The 26,375-nt window shown below is 33.7% G+C and overlaps 1 protein-coding gene across 6 annotated transcripts in view; it reads right to left on the bottom strand.

Annotated features, from left to right (window-relative positions):
- The window catches only part of KCTD3 (potassium channel tetramerization domain containing 3), a 53,612-nt gene that overhangs the window by 16,825 nt on the left and 10,412 nt on the right, over positions 1 to 26,375 (bottom strand). For all 6 annotated transcript variants that reach the window (XM_079107122.1, XM_079107124.1, XM_079107125.1 and 3 more), the window contains 6 exons: positions 26,221 to 26,311; positions 20,525 to 20,715; positions 12,537 to 12,652; positions 4,067 to 4,154; positions 3,825 to 3,941; positions 1,893 to 2,063 (listed from right to left, as the gene is read on the bottom strand). In XM_079107122.1, coding sequence (XP_078963248.1) covers positions 1,893 to 2,063; positions 3,825 to 3,941; positions 4,067 to 4,154; positions 12,537 to 12,652; positions 20,525 to 20,715; positions 26,221 to 26,311 — 774 coding nt within the window. The remainder of the gene's footprint in view (positions 1 to 1,892; positions 2,064 to 3,824; positions 3,942 to 4,066; positions 4,155 to 12,536; positions 12,653 to 20,524; positions 20,716 to 26,220; positions 26,312 to 26,375) is intronic.

The raw sequence follows: 26,375 nt of genomic DNA on the forward strand, positions 1-26,375 counted from the left end.
TGGACAGAGGTATACCTAATTTGTACTTGTGGCCAAGGAGGCCTCGCCTAGGAGGTATTTGAAATGAGACCAGAATAACAAGAAGGCAGCCAAACTATTATCCAGAAGCAAAACCTTTCAAATAAAGCAGACAAGAGCAAAAGTTCTAAAGCATCTTTAGAAACAGAAAAGTCAACAGTTAGAGGGTCTTCAACAAGAGAAACATGGGTGGGGAATAAGGAAGCAATTTGAAAGGTAAATAGGATCTAGAATAGGAAAAGCTACATAAGCCATGGAAGAAACTTAAATTTATTTTTAAATACAATAGAAAGCCATTGGGAATCAGATCTGGATTACATTTCTAAGAGATATTTCTGTCTGCTGTGTGGAATATGTACCACGGAAAGGCAGCAGGATAAAAACATTAATTAAGAGTTGAGAAACTACTATAGTAACCTAAGGAGAAATGATGATGGTGTGAATCACTAGGCTGGCAGCAACAAAAAACAATCAGATTAGTGACACATGATGCAGCAAAAACAATAAAATTTACTGATAGATTGCATGTACACAGTGAAAAGCATGAAAAAAAAAAAATCAAGAGCAGTTCCTAGATTTTTTAAAATAAATGGTGACAATGAGTACTAAGATGGTTTTTTGAATGATCAATTAATCAATTAGTAAGATGTTGTTTTGTCTAATTTCAATTTGAGATAACTATTCAACATCCTATTAAATGTAATCCAGAAATAGACACTGGGTATATAAGTTTCCAATTCCCTGGATGATCACAAGTGAAAGAAGTCTGGGGTAACTGTTATATAGATAATAATTAGCACTCAAATCACCAAGGAAAATAAAGAAAACAGAAATCCTCTAGGGAAATCCAACATTTTGCAATTGGACCAAAGAGAAACCAGTCACAGAGAGTGAGAAAGGCTGATCTTCAGAGGGGCAGGTGAGTACTGCTTTAAGAAAGCCTAAAGTAGAGATTGTTTCAGGAAGGCCTAGTGATACCCCAAGCAATCAGATACTTAATAAAAAGCATGTTCATTTATTCACCCAAGGACAAGATTTTTTCTCCACTTGGTATTTAATTAGAGAAGAGTGAAAAATGTATTACCTTTTAGGCATTCTTATATAAACAAACACATTATGTGAAAATGTTTATAAAAATTTTAAGTTGGACAGGAATTGCTGTAAAAAGAGGTAAATGTTAAGACTCTTCTAAAAAAGCAAACTCCATTGATATACCTAACTCACATTTTTCACAAAATCTTTTAGAAAAAAAAATCTATTGTATACAATGAATTTCTTAATGGAATTTTACTTTGTGATCAAAAAGTAGTACTTATTAGACCACAAAATTAGTATTCAATTTTTATATATCTAGTTAGGATCCAAATTTATGACTATATAAAATAATTTAAAAATTTTACAGCTATAAGGAACTGCAAACCCCCAAAATATTATTTTCTTTAAATAATATTTTTATACAGTACTAATTCTCAATATTTTTATGATGATCAAACATCAAAATACACATTTAAATCTACTTTAGCATTACACTGGTTGCTAAGATAATCAACCAAATTTATAATAAAAATGAAACAAAATTTCTAGGAAAAAAACCAACAGGGTTATAAGTATTTTGAAATAAAATGTCAGAAGAACAAAATATTAGAATGGAGAATAAATAAGAGATCAGATAGCTTCTAAATAAATCTGTATATACTACAACCAGGCAAAGTCAAAGAAATCTTTAAAAAACAATCATAACATTTCTCATTATTAAACTTTTCTATCATTTCTTTTACTATATTTTCCTCACATAAAACTGTATAGAAAATAATGCACAGGGTAAAGTTTCACAAGGGGGGAACCGCTTATCAGTATTAACAGTATCACTATACCTGATACAAGATGCTTCTCTGACAGCATGATTTTTGTAACAGGGCTTCGGTGAACTGTGAAAGTTTGAAAAAGCTGAGGGCCTGACCCAACTGTCTCTGGGTGCTGTACAATCACACGTACTGCTCCAGAACTTGTACCATATGCAATCTCAATCCAGTTACCACTGACACCTACACAAAATCAAAAGTCAAAAGGTGGAATATTATGCAAAAATAAAAAGAAAGCTGCCCTTGCAAAGCTTCTTGATGATAACAGAAACAGAACAGGATTCAGAACTTATATCCAAAATTCACACAGCGAAGAAATCTTAATACTTCTCTGCCATCTTAAAATCAATATTTCCTTTATAAATCTTTTCCTAACCCTTGCTCCAAGATAAAATTGCTCACCTCCTCCCTAGTACTATATATAAGGTTCTATCATGGTAACAGCACACTAATGTTGAACTTGTTTCCTTGTATACCTGCCTCTATTCCTTATTGTTAGAGACTAAATCATAATCATAGCTTTCTTTGTCAACTTAAAGAGTGCATGAAACACAGAAGATACTCAATACATGTTTAAAGAATTAGCAAATCTGCCATGAAACAATATTCCATATAACTTCTCACCTAGAATGACTATCACTTTTACTTGCCACAATACTGAATCATTCTTGAATAATAAAGTATTAAATATACTACTTAACAGTTTTAAAACACTGGACTATGGAATAAATACACACATTAAATTGTTTACATCATACCTACACTGCGTTTTCTAATCATGTAAGGTTCAGCTGTGGTCTTTTTTTTTAAACAAGTGCCAAATCCCATCACAAACTTAAAGACAGGATGGAGCTTGGTGACCTATATTTAAAAAAGCATCACAGAGAGAAAACCAACTAGCTATACCAGCAATTCTTTCTGCATTATCTGAAAATACATGGGAAACACTTCACTTGATCTGAAAGATGACTCCATCTTCATGTGTTAAAAATACTCCTGCTACCACAAAAAAAGTGCTTTGATTTGTAAAAATTTCCTAGTTTTATCTCCACTTCTAAATTAGATTGGGGGAAAAAAAAAAAAAAAAAAAAAAGAATACCTAAAACCCACTCCCCATTCTATTCCTTCTAGAGCAAGGGAAGGCAAACTTTTCTACAAAGGGACAAATAGCAAATGTTTTAAACTCTGTATGCATACTGATTCTGTTACAACCTCTCAACTTCCATTGTGGCATAAAAGCAACCAAAGAATACACAAAACTTTTAACAAAAATATCTGGCTTGGGCAGCATTCCATATGCTGACCTCCCTTTCATCTGTATACATTAGACTATTTCTTTTACAATAAAGGTTATTCCTTTAATAAATTCAATAAAAGGATGATAATGTATAAGTAACATATTCAAGAATACTACTATTTGACATGTTAATATTTCTAGAATTCCTTTCATTACATGTTTTAAATTTCCCATTGATGTTTATCTTTCATTCTAGGATAAAAAAATTCTTAGTACTTACTGAAGCAGTCTACTAATTTTTATTACAATGGCCTTTGAAAGGCAATGGAAGTTCTACACATTGAAAAAATGTCTTTTTCATAACTTAAATTTAAAAATTGCCAAGGTGGGCTGGGAGTGTAGCTCAATGGTAGAGTGCCCACTTAGTAGTCACAAATCCCTAGGTTAAAATAAAAATAAAAATAAAATCCCAAGGAAATAACCTTAGATTCATACTCTTAAAAGGTTGCTTTGCTACTACTGATGTTAAAAAATAAATAAAAGCTCCCAATTTCAAAGCAAAATCAGTTATTTTAATAAGAACATAAATGCAAAAGAATAATAAGAAGGCACCAAGTTAGTTTTACCCAGTTTCAAAGCAAACTAAGGAAGAAACACACATTCTCAAAAGAACTTTACAGATTTACAATAAATGGTCATGTACTAACTTGTTTTGGGTGTGAGGTAAACACTCAGAGCAGTAATAGCATCATTTGAAGGATCATGATAGAGTTCAGTAACAAGAAGATCATTATCCTTCATTCGCAAAGGGAACTTCTGCATATCTAAAATATAAAAATTTTAAATAGCAATAAATAATACATATATTTAAAACTAAAAAAGTAATGTTTTCCTGTTTTCACTTAAATAATAACTGATATAGGAGCATTTTTAGTGTCGGTATACTTACCTATGTAATATATTGATCCATTGTTACATCCCAGTAGAAGGAATGACCCAGCAGTGTCATAACTGGTTATAGGAACAACATCTTGAACCTGATGCAGAGAGATTATTAGATGTTAGAAAGTAATTATAATTTCTATTTTCTGTTCAATTTCCTAAAAACTTTGATTTTTTTGATAAAAAGCAATATAATTTTTGTAAGGCTCAGAAAATCAAACTTCTATATGCACACATGCATACACATATGCCACAGGGACCTCTGGAAGCCATCAATTAGTTTCTTTTAAATTTTTCTAAAAATTATTTTTCCAACACCAGCATTTTGCTTTCTGAAGTTTGATGATTATCTCCTTTTGCTGCATGTGGTTGCTAGATCACAGCCCTTTGGAAATGGAAGGCCAAGTCTCACAAGAACCTCTCCCTTCTCTTTCTGAGATTAAGTGATCTGCCAAAAGTCATACAGTAAGGATAGAATTTGAACAGTAAACAAAGGAAGTGATTGCTAGATGGTATTAGATCCCTTGACAATTGATTCTAGTTTCTTTGAAAAGGTAGCATTCACTATTTTTATTCTCTTTACGAAAGCTTTTCATCCATTTTCTAGGAAATGACAGGGCATACAAAATCTATATATGTTTTTATAAGTACTGGAGTAAAACTATAGTTCTTTCAAACAAATCAACCTAGTTTGCAAACTAACTGCCTATATATGCTATAAGAGAAAAAGCAAATAAGTTTTATTACAAAGCAAAATAAAAATCAAACAGAACACAAAAAAAGTGGCAACAAATGAGATTAAAATGAATCTTCCCTTCTTACAGTCTAGAGAAGAATATGAACTTCATACTTGACATTTAAAGAAATATTAGATACCAAAGTTTTACATACAAAAGTCAAAATGAGATTTTTTAAAATTGTTTAACATTCAAAAATGTTAAAGAACTTTTATTTGTCACATTGGTTTTCAGTTGAAAGGGTAATGCCTAAACATTATCTGTTTAATGAGTATACTTTTATGTACCAAATATTATCCAACAAAACAAATGAAGTACTGAAGTAGAGGTAAGGGATGTGAGATATCATTTCTGTTCTCTAAGACCCTGTAACTTGTGAGAGAGAGAAAGAATCATAATAAAAGAGGCCCTAAAATACAATGTGTAATACAGTCACAGAGGAAAGAAGGACTGTCATCTCAATATTGGTGAGAAAAGGCCAACAGAGTGCTCACAGAGCAAGTGGGGTTGGAAAACTGAAGTCAAAAAAGAGTAGAGAAAGGGGAAGGGAATGTTTGACATGACAAGTAAAAAAAGCACAGAATATATTTTAATTAAAAAAATAAACAAAAAAGAGAGAAAACTTGAAAATAATGATTCCTGTAAGCCATTCAAATACAGGACCTACTTTATGTATGTACCTTCTCAGTGTCATGCAGTTATGAGTTGTTACAGTAGCATTATCTCTGCAAAGTACCCCGTCACCATACCCTAACTCCAGGTCAGAATTCTCAAAGAGCCAATGCCAGCATGTTCTGTAGCAGGTGAACACTGTAAACCTTTCAATGACAGGACTAAATGATAGGCTTTTATGATGCTGAACAATTTTCTCACCCCAGACAGCTGGAATCCTTTTAGCTCCAGCAGCACTACAGGAAGAATTTCAACTCCTACCCTAAAAGTGGAAGACAGGGGCAGATAGGGCCATGAGATTCCTCTCCCATTACATCCATATTTCAATGAAAAGACTGGAAGCAGCCTGGAGCTTGCCAAGGCTCATCCAAGAAAAACATTTTTATCATTTGTTCTTGGAAGAATGGGCTCTAGGATTAGCGTATTTCTACCTCGTTTACTGCAATCCTTAATCACATCCTGCTTTTTCCCCCATGTCTACACCTTAGTACAGATAGAAGAGAGAAAGAAGAGGATGAACAGGATTTCAGAGGAGTTGGTACTGCTGAATACACAAGTAAGGAGGCAGCTATTATGGGGCCTCCTCTTCCTTATTCTGCCAAGTCAGGTGGGGAACCAGAAAAATTGCACAGAGTACTTTGGGTTCTGTCATAGTCAAGGATATAAGGTGGGAGTGGATTTTTCTCTGCTCAAGTAACACAGAGATCACCATTAATTTATCTGTATAAATTTAAGTGATTTAAAAATTTTAAATAATTGGTCTATCTTTCCAAACAATACAAGGCCCCCTAGAACCTTTTTGCCCACAATCTCTATACCTACAAAATCATTATTTTTATAGTATGTTTTTACCTTCATTTATTACTTTTTAAATAATCATTTATCTAAATTTATCAACACACTAACTTCTTTCCTAACCATTGCTTACTGAGTTCCACTTCTTCCCCTTCAAATATAAATAATAATTTTTATCAAAAAGTATTTCTTTAGCCCTTTTGTTGAGGATTATGCATGATAAAATTCATAGGTATTATGTGCAAACATCTTTGTCATTCACACTTGAATCAAAGTTTTGCTGTGTTTAAATTCCTAGACTGAAATCTACTTTTCCTACCATCTTGAGGATGGCACAGTCTTCTGCCTTCTACTGCTGCTGGGAAGATCTAATCATAAGGAGTCTGTGAGTTACACCCTGGATGCTTTCATCATATTCTGATCTTTCATTACAATGCTTATAAACATTTAACTTCTCAATATTTTGAACATTTCTTTAATCAATAGATTCATACCTTTTTTTTTTTTCCTCCAAAACTGGTAGTAGTTATCTTTTCCAAAATTGCCACTCTTCCATTGAGATAAAAATTTATCATTTTTTCTTTTTCTATTTTCCATCGTTCTCTTGATCCATTGTGAATAATTTTCTCAGATGTATCTTTCAATTCACTGTAATCTTTTACTGCTCTATTTAACTTACTACATTTTTGTTTGTTTTTATTAAATTTTTGATAGCCTTTTAATTTTTAGGATTCCATTTTCTTCCATTTCCTTTATTATAGTCTGTTTCTTCTTCACTTTAAAAACTTAGAAAATCGACAGCAATTCTCTTAACAGTTCAAATTTTTTTTCCAGTTTTGAGGGTACAAATATAACTTTTGTTACATTTGATAACTTCCCTCATTTGCTTCTATGCCCATAAAAACTGAGCTCGATTTCAGTAGGAATCAGTTCTATGGATGTCCTATGTGTTCTCTCTTGTGGAAGTGTCTCATTCGGTTTCTTGTTTTCATCTAGGAATATAACTAGTCCTAGGTGAGCTTCTCAAATTGGAGTTTTCATACCACAAAGGCAGAGCTTTGTGCTTTAATTCACATACTTGTACTCCTAATTTGAATATTTTGGTTTTGCTTTCTCATGGAAGGTCTTCCCTGTGCACCATTACTTCCCAATCCAACCAAACACATGTAAAACTTTCATCTTCTAAAATACTGAATAACATTTTCTCAGTCTTCTTTTCAGGAATTGACCTTTAAAACAACTCAGATTTTTGCAAGATGCTCAATTTCTACTTTCCCATAAAGTGATGCCTGTTTTCACTAAAATCCTACACCCTAGAACTTTTATCTTGATACACGGTATGCAAGTGTGCATAAACAAATACAACTTAATATTTAGTATAAATACTATAGTTTTAATATTTGCATCCAGTATTTTTATATGCAGGAAGGGGAAAAACAAGCTTGTGTCAGCTAATTCGATTATCTTACTGTTAATTCTAAGTAAATATAACATACTTAGGACAGTAGTCAGTATATAATAATAGATGCCTAAAAGTCAATCCTCTCCTCAACTGAATTGTGGGCTCAGAATTCCAATGTTCACCTTATTCCTATTCCGAACATGCAAGGGTTTGTAAACCTATTAACAACATTTAACAACACTTCTTACATCAGTGCTGCAGTTGCCTCATATTATGAGAGAAGCTAATCAAATGAACCTTCCCAATTTTTGTCCAGTCTAACCCATCAGACCATAGAAATTCAATTCTTCAGACCCAATATTTCCTCCTCAAACTCAGTCTCTACTGTTTGTTTAAAGGGTAGTCTATCAGTGAAATGACAAATTTAACTGAAGAACTCTAGTTCTCAAAATGGACACAGGGAGAGTTCTAATCCTTTATGCTGGTTTTCTAGGATTAACTTCCCAAACTGTTTTGATATGAGAAAAAATATGCATAATCGATGTTTCTAAAACATGTCTAAACTTAAACTCAAATGACTTGGTACATGATATCTAAAAGTTACTAATCTGCTATGTAATTTAGCATAGACTTAGATCTGACATCACTAATGACTTTATTATTAATCTTTAGGTTAATTGTGTGAGTTCCTGTGTGTATATCATGTGAGTGAAGGAGGAATTAAAAAGGGAATAAGAAGATGAAATTTTTAATGTTTTTCTTACCTAAATTAGATATGATGCTCAAAGTTTCATTAATGTCTATTGAAATTATCTTCATAAGACATTGTTATAAAAACAAAAGTTTCACAACAGCTTTCAAGCTTAAGTACACAAACACACACACACACACACACCAAGTGGTTTATCTGACTCATATACTTCAAATCAATCTGGATTATACATCTAGAATAAAGAATGCAAGGCTTGTTTTGAGTACTCTCTGTGTTACTCACAGGCAGAATTACTGCTAAAGGTCAAATCAGAACCTATTCAACTAGTGTTACAGCAGTCATGGGAGTCAGCCTCTGGTCAGAATTGTCTGTTGAGATCTGTGTATCAGAAGCTGATATTTTATTACATTCCATCTCTGCAATGCACTATAAAGTAATTCAGTTAACTGGGTCATAAGGCTTGTTTGCTGCATGAATGCTCAACTTTCCCAAGGTCTTCCTGAAATATGTAACAAATCTCCTTTGTCATATACAGTTTTTAATTCATGCATACACCAAGTAAGAAGCATCAGGTTATACATGGGATCAAAAAGTTTAAGGCTACATATTCACTTTGAGGACACTAGAGCAGTTTTCAGGATCTCAGATATTAAAACCCTAATATGTAGCTTCAAAATGTTAGTAAAAAACAAAAAAGGCAATAAAGATGCATGCTCCTTCAGGAACCAAAAATATACTTTAACACTTTCATGGCAGATACTGTAATTTTTTTACCCAAGCCACTAAAAACTCAAACGTGGCGTAATTAGCAAACTAACCCACCTGAGAGAACTTCCATAAATCAGTAAAACTCACATTCCACTATAAAGAAATACCACCAGCTAAAGAATCCTTCTGATTAACTTCTCTCTACCATCTAGATTAGTCTCTTGGCTCATTATTTTTATGCTGACAACTATTATAATGCTGTGTCAATATGGAAGGTTCGTTCTAGCTAATATTTTTTTCCACAAACATGACTTCTATATCTTCACTGAAAATGAAACCTAATTTCCCCAGACTGTAATTCCTTTAATTGGAAATCATTCATTCTCTCGCCATCTCTCCAGTATCTCAGAGTTGTAAGTTTTCAAGAATGTTCCTTCATACCCTCAACTTTGATGGCACAACCCTGTTCAAAATGTGCCTTTCAGATCCACCTATTACCTTTACTAAGAATCTTGGTGCCTGGATTTGTTTACTTTTCTCCCATTCTCTAGTACTGTATATCCTGGCACTTAAATGTCCATACTTATGCCCCTTATAGTTCCTTGACCCCAAATGCAATTATGGACATTCATCAGTATCCAAAGGGAACTGTTCCAAGACTCCAAGAATATCAACATTCTTGGATGCTCAAATATAAAATGTCTCAGTATTTACATATAGCTTACAAATATGCTCCCATATACTTTAATTCATCTCTAGGTTATATATTAAATAGCTGTTAAACTGTATCTTTTAGGAAAATGACAGGGAAAATCTCTGTACATGTTTAATGCAGATGCAATTTTTCTTTTTTCTAAACTTTTAATCCATAGATGGCTGAATTTGTAGATGAAAAACCCATGGATGTTGAGGGTTGACTGTACTTCCATCTCTAATTCAGTTCAACAAGTTATTTAAATGGGCTCTATCACTGAGAACTGCAACAACTCTAAAACTGTAAATTATCTCATTGACAATAGCCTATCTCTCCAACCATTCTCATTTCTTTAAGAAAGTTATCGATCTGCTTATCTTTCCTTTAGTTCTTTACATCCCTGCATCCTTTTCTGCCTACCAAGCACTTCCTTGTTACCACTTTTTGATCTTACAATTTTAGTTACCTTGACATTTTCACATTTTGTCATTCCCTGGTGTGTGGAATTCATATTATTACAACTGTTATGATTTAGATATGAGGTGTTCCCCAAAACTTTGCATGTGAGACAAGACAAAAATCTTCAGAGGTGAAATAAGAGTTATAACTTAATTAGTTGATTAATCCACTTCAATGGATTAACTGGGTGGCAAATATAGGCAGGCAGAGTGTGGCTGAAGGAGACAGATCACTGGGGGTGTGCCTTTGGAATTTCTATTTTGTACCTGGTGAGCTTCCATGTTGTCTCTACTTCTGTGTTGCAATGCCCTTTCACCATTATGTTCTGCCTCATCTTAGGCCCAGAGCCATGGACTCAGCCATCAATGGACTGAGACCTCTAAAACCATGGCCCAAATTAATTTTCCCTCCTCTGTTGCTCATCAGGTATTTTGCTCACAGAAATGCAAAAGCCAACTAAGACAAACTCCAATCCTGAATCAAGTAAATACTGTTGTTTTTTTCTCTTGCTTCTGTTCTCAGTTCTGAACACTAATGGAGAAAGTCTTATCACCCAAGTCCACTGCAGACATACAATTTATTATCTATGTTCTCCTTGATAAACACATTTCTAATGTGTTTCTTTTTACTCTTTTCTCATAAACTGTCACAGATGGGTCTCTACTCTCTACTGGGACAATCTCTCTGGCTACATTCCACACATTCCTGACTTTTGTGGAACCAGAAATCATCTCCATTCTTTCAATGTTCAGAAGCTTTCTCTGCAACTTCCCTCTCTGGCTATAAGCATGTGTAAGCTTCTCCAAGCCAAGAGAAAAAAATAAAATACAGCACTGAGCTGTTGCTGCTTCTTTTTTTCAATCTAGCCTTAATTATTGTCATTTTTGTTTTCTGTTTTTCTTTATCACAAAACTTCTTAAAAGATAATTCTGAATTTTCTGTCTCTAATCTTTTAGTTCTTCAGTTTTTGCAATCTGGCTCTTTCTCACCAAAACCTAATTAGCACATATTTTCAAATGATATCCTACTGCCCAAATGAATTTCCTTTCTCAACTGTTCCATGTGTTCCCCTTTGGGCCTTGGTCTTCTGTCCCTTTAAATACTAATGTTCCTCTAGAGTTTTAATTTTGACTTTTCTGCCCTTTTATATACCTTTCTCAGTGGAAAATGTTACCAATTCTTATCTTTTAAATTATCAAGGAGGTACTATGGATTTGACATATTTATTTCTAGCCCTTTCTTCTTTATAAATTCCAAAGGAATATTCCCCGATATCCTCTGAACACCTGCACTTAGACGCCCATAAGAATTGCAAAGCAAACATATTTAATCCCTTTTTTAAATTTCTCACATTACTCACCAGCATGTTTCTCTTCCTATGTTCTCTATCAATTTAAAATATTACTAGCTACTCAATTGTCAAAACTGAAAAAAACAAACTAGAAATACACCTTTCTTTTCCCACATGAACCATATTTTGGTGCTGTCATTTTGGATATCATTTGGTCTATGAAATGTTTTTCAAACAGACTCATCTGTGCATCTCTGTGACCACTGTCATTAGCTGGGGCTCTGAATCTTTTGCAGTATTCCTGGGGTAGATTCCCCCTGGTTTCCAGTTCATCTTTCATTTTAGCTACAAGTGTTGTCTTTCTAAAACATGGATTCCTCTGGAGAGTCCTTAAGTTTTTCTCTTTTCTTCAGAGTTATGTAGAAACCATTTTTTAGTCTTATCTCCTAACTCCTCTAAATACTTCAGAATATTTAGCCTACTATTTTCTCTGAACAGGTCATATATTTTCTTTCTTTCTTTTTTTGGTACTGGGGACTGAACCTGGAGGTGTTCTACCACTGAGCTACATCCCTAGTCATTTTTATTTTTTGTTTTGAGACAGGGTGTCACTAAATTGCTGAGGCCGGCCTCAAACTTGCCATTCTTCTGCCTCCCAGTCATGAATCTCTGGGATTATAGGCATGCATTACCATGCCTGGCAGATCATGTGCTTTCATGTAGATCTGTGCTTCCACACAAAAAATGATGTTTGTCTGGACTACCATGTCTACAGCACAAAATGTAAGAAGATTTCAAGGAAAAGAAGAAATGCCAAGCTGCAGTTAAAAACTATTCATTTTACAAATTAACATATTCCTTAAAAAAGAGTTAAATTGGTATCTAGAAACATCTAAATATGTTCAATATTACGTATAATAAAAAACAGTATTTATTCTAAAAGGAAAAACCAGATGCATGACTCAGAAATATTTTCATTTCTGTAATGAGCTTCAATTAAAACTAACCTGCCAGTGCTGAGTGACAGCATTCCACACTCCTACTTTCCCTGTGTGACTCGTGGCCACCAACTGGTTACCAATAAAGAAGAGGGCATCTACAGGAACACCAAGGCTGAACACTCCTTAAATGACAGAATAAATAAAAGAGGTTAACCAGTGACCATGTTGACAATTAGCCAAAACCTAGATTTAAACATCTTAAATGTGACTAATTTAAACCTATTCTCCTTTATATAAATTATGTGCTAGAATCAGAGATCAGAAACACAAACCTGATAAGCTCTTAAAAAGTTTACAGAACTCCTAAAGCAAAGTATGCTCCAAGGCATCTCACACTGATACAAAATCTTGTTATGTAAATCTGTGGTTCTAGTTTCTAGCTGATCATCAAAATATTCTGGCACAGTTAAAGTGAACAAAATAAAAAGGATCTTGAGATCCATGCTGGACCCAATAAATCAGAAACCCCACAGCATTTTTATATCTACAGGAAATTTAAATACAGCTTGCTCATGGATCTGATATTTGGGAACCACTGATCTGAACAAAATCCTGGCAATCTCAATATCCAGAATTTATCCAAAAATCTGGAAATAATAAAAAGAAAAAAAAAAAACCTCTCATAAGTCACACTATACTCAAACATTCAGGCCTTTCACACTCAACACTTACTTTAAACCCTATTTCCCAGCATTTCAATCTCAATTTAATTAGTTTTAAGGACATTATATTAGGCCTTGAGATTAAAAAAATACAAGACTAGATATTATTAGGAACTTACAGTGTAGTGGAGAGAAAACTGCAAATAACCAATTACAATTCAAAAATAATAGACAGATACAGAGGGTGCAGTAAAATCCAGAAGACTAAAAGAGGGTAGGTAAAGGGTTTGAGAATACATCTTAGAAAAGAAGCCATGAGTTTGGTTTGTAAAAGTGTTTATAGAAGTTCAACAAATGAGGTGACTGGGAATGGATGTAAGTCCAAGAAATATGAGGGAAGGGAAGAAGGAGTATAGGTGAGGGAGGCAGTAAGGAGCAAATATTCTACATTAATGTCAAAAGAGAAGAGAATGCCTAAGCAAAGAATTCTAAGCTCACTTTGGAATGGCATTTATGGCCCTATACAGTGTCTGTGTTTAGTAAAGCACTACACTAGTGTCAGGAGAATCTGGGTTAGAATCCTGGCTCTGAAAGTACCTTTGTGAGCCACCTTTCTGATTCGTTCTTACTTCACTTACAAAACAGAGTCCAAGCTAAATGTCTCAATACCATTTCACCTTGAAAATGCTCCTAAACAAGTGAAGCTAACTATATTCAGTCCTATGATCTATGTAAAAGGAAAAAAAAAAAAAAAAAAACCCACCAACTAACACTGATTACTTTAGAGACAGATGAGGTTCTGGGAAATCAAGGAAGATATTCTTAATGGTCTCATGAAATTTAAAGTGTCACTCCTACTCAGGCTCAACAATCCTGACCACTTCCATAGGTAAGAGACAGAAGCATAATGACAAGTTCTTGTCTTAAGGGGCCTGCTCAGTAAAACATTGCTTACAGCAGCAATCCAGAAGTGCTGTTATAATGAAGGGAGTTCAGCCTCTGGGAGAGCGCTATCGTGGATCCACCAGTTCTGTTTTTTATTTGTTTGTTTGTTTGTTTTTTGAGTGGTATTGTCAAGTTCTGAAGAACATTTGCAACAACAAATGGTTTCTTTTGTAAGGCATGAACAAATTACTATTATACTATCTCACAACATTGTTACCTATCACAATATCCTTTGAAAATAAAGTTGAAATAAAATCTCCTCACTATTGCTATGTTAGAAATTACAATTTGAAAAAGTAAAAAAATAAAATTACAACTGGTCTCCTTTCTGTATAATTACAAGGGCATTATAATTTCAAAAGTTTAATATTAAAATTTATTTTCTGAGGTGTACCCAATCATTCCCCACTTGGAAGCACACAATCAAAACTGGACAACATACATTAGCCACTGTTTTTAGTTACTGGACAACAGGTACTTGAGAGATGGGAAACACACAAGAAAAGCACAGGAAACTGTGCCAGGTTGCATAGGGGTTTCCCTAAGGTCCTGGCTCCCTATTATGGCCAAACTGCAGCAGGTCAGGGTGAGAATGCCAACAACAAAAGAAAAGGGCTGCTACAGAAAGGACTGAGAACTACAGGAGATCTCAGAGGTCATATGTGGTTGTATGAAGTAGTTACAGCTCAATGAAAGTGGTTAACCTTTGCTGAACACCTCACTCAGTTAGGACTGCAGAAAGGTAACTTTTTTAAAAATTAAGAATAAAGATTAAAGAATCTACCTACCCCAAAGCACCAAAAAACAAAAACAAAAACAAGCAAATAAACAAAGTCTAATAGGATCAAGACGATCCTACCACAATGTAACTGCTTGCCAGAACAAAACCCACGTCTCTTAGAGGCAGCATAATCCATAACCCCTACATAATAATCAGGCACATGTCCAACACATATTTAAAATATCCTAAACATGTGAAGAGTCAAGAAAACGAGACCCAAAACAAAAACACAAGATGACTTGGATATTGGAATTAGCAGACAAAAGCTTTAATCAAGTCACTATGTGAGTGTTAGATTTAACAAAGATCAAACATAATGAGCAAAAAAGATGAATCTTAGCAGAAAAACAAACTATAAAATGGAATTTAAGGAGTAATTCTACAACTAAAAAGTCTACTCTTTCAAATGTATACTCACTAGAAGGGATTAATTACAAATTGATTACTGCAGAAAAGGGGCAAAAGACACTAAAAGCAAATAAATACAGTGTATCTAGACTGAGAATGGAGAAAGAAGAAACTAGTGGTGGGTCTGGGAGCTTCACTGACCTGTAGGCCAATATGAAATGTTCTAACATCAGTTTCCAAAGGAGGAGGCTGGAAGAAGGAAGATAAATGGGGAAGAATACAGAACTCCTTCAGTTTTGTCAACCAAAAATGTCTCCAGATATTTCAAAATGTCCTCTTGTGGACACCATTATCGCTAGTTGAGAACCACTAATCTAGAATATATAAATAATGCTTGGAAATCAATAGTAGGATAACAACTTCACAAAAAAGGAGGTCAATATTTCATAAGACATTTCTCAGAAAACACAAATGGTCATAAGTACATGAAAAGTATCATTGGTTATCAGGAAAATGTAATTAAAACTACCATTAAAATCAGAATTATAGCATGACTGTATGCTGATGAAAATGATTCAACCAAGTTGGAAGTTTTTATGTGATAGAAGAGACAGTGGGGATAACTATTAGAACAATGTCCTTGAGTAGATGAGAGGAGTTAGAAGCTAGTGTGCAGTGGGAGAAGCTGGTCTTAGATAAGAGCAGAGACAATTTAATCACAGTAACAAATGGCACAATGGAGACTGTAAGCACAAATACACATAGATGAGCAGATATAATACTAAGAACTTATAAGCAAAATCTTTTTTGATTTTCTCAGTATGAAAAGAGAAGCTGTTGACAAAGGAAGAAAGTGAACAGTATAAAATTGTTATCTATGAGAGTTCAGAGAATTGACAAGAATAATACAAGATTGCTGGGTAGTTTTAAAGGCCCACTTGACACTACTGCTTTGTGTGTCCCACATGCCCCTTTCTTTTTCCCAGTTATATTTAGCCATGGAGATGGAAAGGTACATCTGGCCAGGGTTGGGTTTTTTGGGTTAAGTAAAGTAAAAAGAGAGAGGCAAGAAATCTGAGTCTCTATGCTAGACAGTAATTATAATGACAGATTCCAGACTAATTAAAAGGGAAGTGATGAGTGAAGAGATCCCACTGGAGTTAAAGGATTTTTACAATGGAGAACCAGAGCTAATAACTTCAGTCTTTTGTGTGTGTGTGTGTGTGTGTGTGTGTGGTACTGGGGATTGAACCCAAGCACTCTGCCAACTGAGCTATATCCCCAAAGAGCTAATAACTTCAAAGGAGGGAAGAACAGTGAAGCAAAGGGCAGGTAGAGACTACACTAAGTGTAGCTACAGAGAGTATGAAACTCAAAACCAGGAAACCGGGAAAGAAAGTTAAAAGAGAATGGTCTAGAACAGTGATTTTCAAAATGTGGTCTGAGAAACACTGTTCCCTGAAACCCTTTCCAGAAATCTGAGAAGTAAAGACTTTTTTTCATGGTAATATTAAATAATTTATTTGTCTTGTCTTACTCTTATTTTCTAAGAATGTATGGAATTTCCCAGAGGCCACAGGACATGTGACAAGGTCACCATTACAATAGCTAGCAGAATCTATACATGTATTTTTATTTTTTTTAGAATTATCTATGCAAGCACATTTAGAATATAACTTTGTTCTAAATACTTCTCCTGTGCTTTTACTATCTATCTTTAGTTTTACCTGTCAATCTCTGCAACCTCATTATCATCTAATGCATTGTTATTTTGAAATCCAAGTTTCCTTGCACCCACAAAGAAACGCAAGAAATAAGCACAGTCGTAGCTCCATAATACTGTTTTGGTCAACAAGAGACCACATATGTGACTGTGGTCCCTTAAGACTATATAGCCAGGCATGGCAGTGTACACCTATAGTCCTATCAATTTAGGAGGTTGCAACATGAGAATCTCAAGTTCAAGGCCAGACTCAGCAATTTAGTGAAGTCCTAAGCAACTTAGCAAGACTCTGTCTCAAAACAAAAATAAAAAGGGCTGTGGAGATGTGGCTCAGTGATAAAGCACCTTTGGGCTAAATTTCCAGGAATGCCCCCAAAAGAAAACTAACACCTAGTCACAACCTAGTCATCTTTATTTGTCTAAATACATTCTATGATGTTCACACAATGACAGAATCCCTAATGATACATTTCTCAGAATAAATCCTCATTATTCAGTGATTCATGAGGTATATGATATTGTGATCTTTAATATTAGTATAAAAATGTTCTGAAACTTTTCTAAATTTTTAAATTTTACCTAAAACTATTTAAAATTTAATATTTTGTCTTTTAAAACCTAGTTTTAATATATATTCTTATATTATTGCTTAAAATAGGAAAATCAGCATATTCACCTGCTTGACCCATAGCTGCACAATTTTAATCTAAAGACTTAACAAAGAAATAACATGACATATCAGAATTCTTTGATTCAGAGAAGGAAGGATTCTAAAAAACTGGGCAAGCTGGGCGTGGTGTCACACTCCTGTAATCTCAGTAGCTTGGGAGGCTGAGGCAGGAAGACTGCAAGTTCCAAGTCAGCCTCAGCAATTTAGTGAGATACTGTCTCAAAATAAAAAATGAAAATAAAAAAGGCTGAGGATATGGCTCAGTGGTTAAGCACCCCTGTGGTCAATCCCTGGTACAAATAAAACAAAAACTGAGCAAAATTATATATAAAAGTTTTAAATATAAAAACTATCTTTCTCTCAACTTTACAGATAGTAATACTTAGCCTTATTGTATCTTATGCAACAGAACACCTAAATAGCTTGTGTAAGTTACAGGTTCACTGAGGCCACACATTTAGAGTTTAGGGAAAGAAACTAAGCATTTTAAGTGAACACATCAAAAACTTTAAAATTATTAAATTATTATAAAAATTAAAGCCCAGTAAATTATTTGCTATAGACTTTCAAATTAGAATTGGAAAAGTCAGTGAAATATCTTACAGTGTAAGTTATGGCATGACCCTGGCTGGAGAAACGTCACCCACCTATTACTGGGAGAGTAGTAAAATCTTGAACAAATGCCAATGTTCCATGACAAAGCTCAAGATGAAAAGTCAGTCTAAGAAATCACAGCACTGCCACTTTTCAATTATACCAAATACCTCAAAATAAATCCTGGAAGAGGCAATATCTCATCTGCAGAATTTTATCTGTGTCTTACAAACAGATGCATATAGACCTTATGTTTTGTTTGTATTCACCTGGTATCAGTGTCAACTAATCATTAAAGATCTTTTATATGAACACAAAATACAAGTGGTGCTGAAATATTCAAAGTGTTGAAAACTTATGAATCTCATGGTTTATTCTAAAGCATCTGTTTAAAATTTAATATTTTGTCTTTAAAAACCTAGTTGATGTTTTCACTGATGATGCAAAGTAATGCTGGGTAAAAACAACAGGCACCCTAGTACAAATCAAGGCAGTGGCACTGAACTGTACTAGCGGTCATTAAAATCTCTGCCACAAACTTTCATGGAAAGAAAAAAAGTCCAGTTTAACTCATGAATGTCCTTTCTAAAGCAGTGAAAACTTGTATTGATTAAATCTCAATTTTAAATATATGACTTTTCAACATTCTGTAGAACTAAGAACTATATCTGCATCAAGGAAAAACTTCTTCATGATTATGGAACTGAGAGTGACACTGCCTGCTTTTTTTCACTGAATACAATTTTTATTTGAAATAATTAATAACTATAGCTATTCAGATATGGGTATTAGTCAGCACATTCCTCAAAAATAAACAAAGTAAGCCTATTATTTCAAGGAAAAGAAATGACATTTGTTAGCAATGATAAAAATTAGAAAGTATCACGTAAATGTTAGTACTTCTCTGAACTTTACCATACAATGTGTGACAACTTCCCAGAGTCCAGGTATGTGATCATTGGTGACCTTAAGGACTGCATATTTTTGATACTGTACAGTGACAGGTATCAACATATGGAAGGTCTACATAAATCAAACATTTTCCAAGTGACCAAGAAACAATGTATAAAATCAGGCATGATTAAAAGATTCAAAGTACAAAACAGACTGATGGGTTTTAATTTAATAGAATATGGAAAGTGAGGTGATTATGATTTCAGAATTTTGGAATAGGATCCAAGAATATTCAAAATTGTCTGAAAAGATAATAAAAATGTGTTTTTTTCTAACTATATGTATGTAAGGCCTATCTTTATACACTTCAATCAAAACAATGTATTGGCAGGTGCAGTGGTATACTCCTGTAATGCCAGCAACTCAGAAAGCTAAGGCAGGAGGATCGCAGGTATGAAGCCAGCAAGTAACTTAGCAAGAAGTTAGCAACTTAGTGAAGTTCTGTCTCAAAATTAATAATTTAAAAAATGGACTGGGGATATAAACTCAGTGGTAAAACACCCCTTCATTCCATATCCAGTGCCAAAAAAAAGTTAACATATTCAATGCAGAAATATGTATCAAAATTTAAAAAGACATTACAGAGGTTTATAAGGTTATAAACCAAGCTAGACACAGTGGTACACAACTAAAATCCCAGCACTCAGGAAGCCAAGGCAAGTCTAAAGACAAGCAAGGTAGCTAAACAATATCCTCCCAAAATAAAGGGGATAGGGAATGTAGTTCAGTGGTAGAATATACATGAATTCCATCCCCAATATACCAAAATAAACACACAAACCAAAGCCATTCTCCTCACAAAATTTTGTTTTTGGAAAAGTTATTTTTCATTAAAAATGTTACATATATTATCACACTGGGATATACTACTGCTATTTTAATATTTATAAATTTTTAGTTTTAATTTCCAATATATTAAATACTGATAAATGATATTCTATATAAAGACCTTTTGTGGTCCTAAACAACTTTCTAAGAGCTTTTTTTTTTTTCCTGAGAACATAAAAATTTAGAATTTCTGGTCTACAAGTAGCAATGATGAGTACAAAAGTAATTTACTTCATCTTCAAGACCAGTGGCATGACAAGGTAGGAAAAAAACAGCTACGATGGAGTGGAACTCAGGAAAAACAACATTCTCATAATGCAGCCAGGTTTCAGTTAGAGCAAAAAGATGCTCCCCTCTTTTCTAAAACATTAAATTTTTCTCCCTCTTTACCAGATCACACTGAGTAGTCCTTTTACTACTGGACCCTGGAAAAATGGTGAAGCAGTTCTAGCTAACAAAATAGATAAGTTTTCATATCTAGGGTCAATACCTCCTCTAATTCAAAATATTACATACATCAGTGAAATGCAACGTGAATAAGTCTCCTACCAATTTCACTTCCACTTCCCCCATCCTGAACACTCCACAGGATGATGCTGCTCTCCGAGGCAACAGCAACCATTTTGTCTTTGTCTCCATGTGGACCTCCAACCACTTTTGCATTTAGAGCCACTCGTTCAATAGTCCAGTCTAAATACGGGCTTGTAAACACTTGTTGCCATCCTGAAGATTCTTTGATTCTGTTAAGAAACAACAGACTCATAAGGTACAATCAGTAGCAGTGAAACAAACAAATGGACCAATCAATGTACCAAAAAAGAAGAAATTAACCACAGCCACAATCCCATCTTTATACTTGTAAAATAAAAAAATGTTTCTGAAATACCAGACTATTATCCCTAATGTATCTAATATCTATATATTTAGGACATATAACCACTTAAAAAGAGATTAGAGTTCTATATTTCACTAAAGAAAAACTTAAGGAAGCCCTCCAAATCACTCTGAAAACATTTTTTTTTAAAAGTTGTTTTATCTTTTCTTTTTTCCCTACAAAAAAGAACTGTTATCATTTTCTATGGGTAGAAATGGTCAACAAAAATCAAAACTTTAAAACTATTATCATCCCTTTGAGTTAATCAGGCTTTTTTTTTTTTTTTGCTGCCATTACTAACTGAAATGGCATGAACTGAAGCTATATCGTTCTTTCAACTTCAGATGACAGTCTGATAAAGCAAACTAAGACAAGAAAGTGTACCACACACATTCTAATACCCCAAGAATCAAATGAACCAAGAGGCAGGCTTTGAAAACCCTCATCTGCAAACTGGTTCTTGATGGTCTACTTTTATAGGACTACTGATTCCCCCAGATGTAAACTAATGTATTCTTCAACATTTAATTTCTCCCTGATAAACACCTAGCAATTTTTAATATTTTTCCCTGTCCTATCTGAATTTGTCTTTCCAACATATATTCTATGTGATTATATAGCAAGCCTTCACATATTTAGAGCCTAAAATTAGTTACGTGATCATGATAATGACTTGAATAATTAAATACCTATTTTTAAAGTAACACTAAAAAATAATGCAAACACAACTGCCATCTTCTCTTTGTCCTACTTAAAGAAACTAAACAGAAGATGAAGGAGAAAAAAGTTCCCTTACATACCACCTGACATATTTGTGAAAATCAAAAAGGAGTTTGGGAACACAGCTTAATGCTAGAGCACTTAGTACGCACAAAGCCCATGGGTTGAATCCTTAGCTAAAAACGATAAATAAATAAAACTTAGATATTCATAAACAATGGTCACTGAAGGACCTAAATAAAAACACCTGTTTTTTTGTCATTTAAATTTGTATACTAAAGTAATACCATTATAATTCATAAAGGTACATATTTAGTCTTAATTTGAAAAATAATATCCTTCCTTAAACTTCAAAGCAATCTTGAAAAGAATTCATCAAATTTTCCTAAGCATTTTAAAGACTGTAATTACCCTCTTCAGCCACCAGATGGGAATCATGCTCAGACAAACAAATGAAAATAATTATCTAATATTTTCTAGAAATTGACAAAACATTGAGGAATGAAATACAGATGCTATTAGACACTGTTAGAATGGGCACAAAACAGGAATTGCTGGCACTTCAAGAAGAAAGACAACATACTGTATTGTGGATGTGAATACTGTATGTTGCGTTCCTATGAGTGGTAGAAACACTGAATTGATTTAATGAGGTGAATAATGTGATTCTGTGAACATTAATTTAGGACTATAAATAATAAAAGTTATATGCAATCTTATCTTTTACAGAGAACATATATCTAAGCTGTTTATAAAGTCATGACAAAAAAGGGTAAAGGAATCAAGATAACACTTAACAGTGACTAAAAGAACTACGGAATTTAACTCAGATATGTACCTCTACTTCTATTTTCAAACTAAAATTAAGTACAAAGAAGAAATGCATTCACTATGTAATTTTGCATATTAGAATTTGAGATTTAAAATACATAAAATAAGAAAGAATGAGCTCAGCTATTTCAGTATTCTAACTCCTTACTGGTGACTTCAGAATCAGGACATTTATACAAAAAATATGGTTAAGCTCTCTCATTAAACACTCAAGGAAATTCAGTAGAGAGGACACGTCCTATAAGATTTTAAAACTTAACTGTAAATATACTTTACCTCAAATGGTATGGGAACAAAGATGTCATTAGGTCCAAAACACCTAAAGTACTGTGTGTATGTGCAAACATAAAGTAAATAAAGGGAGCTTTCAAATTCAGTGAAAGGATAATTTATTTAATAAATGATTGGAACCTAATTAACTACCCACTTATAAGAAAAAAATTTCTTAAATCTCACAGCAAATACAAAAATGTAAATTTAAATTCCTCATGGATTTAGGATTTAAAACAGGATATAAATGGCAAGAGAGGAACAATTTACACAATTACTCTTCATTAACACAAGTAACACTGTCAAAGACTCAACAAGAAAAAGGGATAAAAAAATAAAGCCTGGGGCTGGGGTTGTAGCTAAGTGGTAGAACACTTGCCTATCGTGTGTGAGGCACTGGGTTAGATTCTCAGCACCACATAAAAATAAATAAAATAAAGGTATTATGTCTATCTACAACTAAAAAAAAGTATTAAAAACAAAAGAAAACCTAATTGGAAAAAATTAGTGAATCTATGAGAAAAACATAGGCAGGTATTTACTGTACTCCTCTTTAAGGTTTTTAACTTATTAGAATAAAAATTTGAGGAAAAACAATTCAAAGAAGAGATTACACTCTTAAAATAGACTAAGACTGCTTTCATTTTAAATCTTCTTATTACCATTGTATGGGATGATTTAACTATACATTAAGAAATTTAGTATGCCCTGAACTATTTCTCTTCCTCACTTTGTATGGGTGCACTGCTATTAACACTGACGGTCAGTGAAAGCAAAGAAAAATCCTAGTCAAAAGCATAAGGAATGGAAAATGCAATGGCATCATTTTTTTATGCACTTGTGTTAAACTTTGTGCAATACTGTGAGTCTCTGGAAAGTAGCAATATTCAGCACTGCCGTGCAATAACAAAAGCTATGATAGTTGTTATACATGGTAAGTAATCATAATCATCTCACAACTTTCTGGAATTTTTTATCAATAAAAATATGTATATAATACTTATTTATTTATTTATTTATTTATTTATTTATTTATTTATTTTTTTGGGATTAGTAACTTTTTTTTTTATTTTTATTTTTTTTTTTATTGTATACAAATGGGATATATGTTGTTTCTCTGTTTGTACATGGCGTAAAGGCATACCATTTGTGTAATCATAAATTTACATAGAGCAATGTTGTTTGATTCATTCTGTTATTTTTTCCCTTCCCCCCACCCCTCCCACCCCTCTTTACCCTCTATACAGTAGTTCCTTCCTCCATACTTGCCCCCCTCCCTAACCCTAACTCTAACCCTTCCCTCCCCCCCATTATGTGTCATCCTCCACTTATCAGCGATATCATTCGTCCTTTGGCTTTTTGAGATCGGCCTATCTCACTTAGCATGATATTCTCCAATTTCATCCATTTGCCTGCAAATGTCATAATTTTATCATTCTTTATGGCTGAGTAATATTCCATTGTATATATATACCACAGTTTCTTTATCCACTCATCAATTGAAGGGCATCTAGGTTGGTTCCACAGTCTGGCTATTGTGAATTGAGCAGCTATGAACATTGATGTGGCTGTATTTCTGTAGTATGCAGATTTTAAGTCCTTTGGGTATAGGCCAAGGAGTGGGATAGCTGGGTCAAATGGTGGTTCCATTCCAAGTTTTCTAAGGAATCTCCACACTGCTTTCCATAGTGGCTGCACTAATTTGCAGCCCCACCAGCAGTGTATGAGTGTACCTTTCTCCCCACATCCTCGCCAACACCTGTTGTTGCTCGTATTCTTGATAATCGCCATTCTAATTGGGGTGAGATGGAATCTTAGGGTGGTTTTGATTTGCATTTCTCTTATTACTAGAGATGTTGAACATTTTTCCATATGTTTGTTGATTGCTTGTAGATCTTCTTCTGTGAAGTGTCTATTCATTTCCTTAGCCCATTTGTTGACTGGACTATTTGAATTCTTGGAGTAGAGTTTTTTGAGTTCTTTATAGATTCTGGAGATTAGTGCTCTATCTGAAGTATGATTGGCAAAGATATTCTCCCACTCTGTAGGCTCTTTCTTCGCATTGCTGATAGTTTCCTTTGCTGAGAGAAAGCTTTTTAGTTTGAATCATTTAAACAACCAAAAAAAAAAAAAAAAAAAAAACTGTCTAAGTCTTCTCAACTTAGATCCTTCAGAGGTAAGCTCAAAATGACTCTTAAACCAGCTTCACCAAATTAGGCTTACTTCATAAAAAAACTGTATCCCCTAGCTCAGTTGGTAGAGTGCCTGCACTGCATGCACAAGGCACTGGGTTCAATCTCCAACACCAGGGGAAAAAAAAAAAAAAAGCTGTCTATATGTCATCCAAATATTATTATTTTTATACTATTCAATAATTTAAAAATCCACAAAACACTATCAAAATGAAAAGTTTGCATCTGATTACTGCTACAATAAAAACATGAACCTGAGATAACAAATACAAAGGACCCTTACCAAATGTGACAAAACCTTTCATAAATCGAGAGTGTTTTTTTAATATATCTGAGATTCTTTAAAACAGATCTATAAACTTTAGAGGACATTTGTAACTTTTTAAATCTACTGTGGCTATTTTTTCTTAAAATCAATAGTGACAAAATTTTATATATTCCTTAATTTTTCAGCAATTAAATTATATGGAATCATAATCTAAGCTAGTATATTCCAACCATTTTTGTGCTTCTATTCCATTTTTTATCATTGGCATTTCTCAATGCAGATAGTGATTAGTGATTTGAACTGAGTGCTGCCCCTTTCCCACTTAAAAAAAAAAATCAGTAGTCTATACTATTCTTCATTCTCTTTTAGTGTCTAAGAATACAAAAATTAGTAAAATCAAAATACTGTGTAAATCTCTCACATAATAGATAGCAAACCCCACTACTGCCCACAACTGTCCTGTTTCACTACCTCATCCCCAACAACATAGCAATTATGACCAGTAGAGTCTTAGTCTTCTATAAAGTACAAATGACTGAAATATTATAATTTTTGAATCTACAATGGTTACTTTTTCTCAACCCAAAGTCAATAATCATCATCTAATGACTAAATCATTAAAGTTAAAAAATTGTGGTATGTACATTAATAATTCTAACTAAAAATTATTTAAGTTGCATGACTCAGAAGCTAGACAACCAAGAAATAATAACATCAAGACATCTCAGTCACATTACAGTTGACACTGCCTGGAAATACAATAAAACTATCAGCAATATTTACAAATTTACTATCAAAATAAAAGCAAACTAAATCTTAAACTGGATAAAGCAGAAGTGGGTGAAATATCCAAGAAAAAAAATTGTTTTTTACACATTCCACCCTCAGTCTTTTTAATTGGCAATACTGGGGACTGAACTCAGGACTTTGCACATCTAGGCAAGTGCTCTACCCCATACATCCCCAGCCCTGCAGACGAAAATTTTGATGGATAAAAGAAAGAGAGCTCTTCAATATAACAATATAAAAATCACACATATTAGAAACTACCATCTAAAATAAAATGCAAATCATTATTATTACATAATACCTGTAACACACAGCAAAATGAGCATATGCAGCTACAATCCAGTTGTGATGGCCAGCGACTATTAGCACCTTTCGTGGATCCACAGGAAATCCTGTTGATTTTAGAATAAGAAATATATTCTAAAATGAGCTGATAAATTACGGTCCACAGTCCAA

This window comes from Sciurus vulgaris (assembly GCF_902686455.1).
Source record: "Sciurus vulgaris genome assembly, chromosome: 12".
NCBI lineage: Eukaryota > Metazoa > Chordata > Mammalia > Rodentia > Sciuridae > Sciurus > Sciurus vulgaris.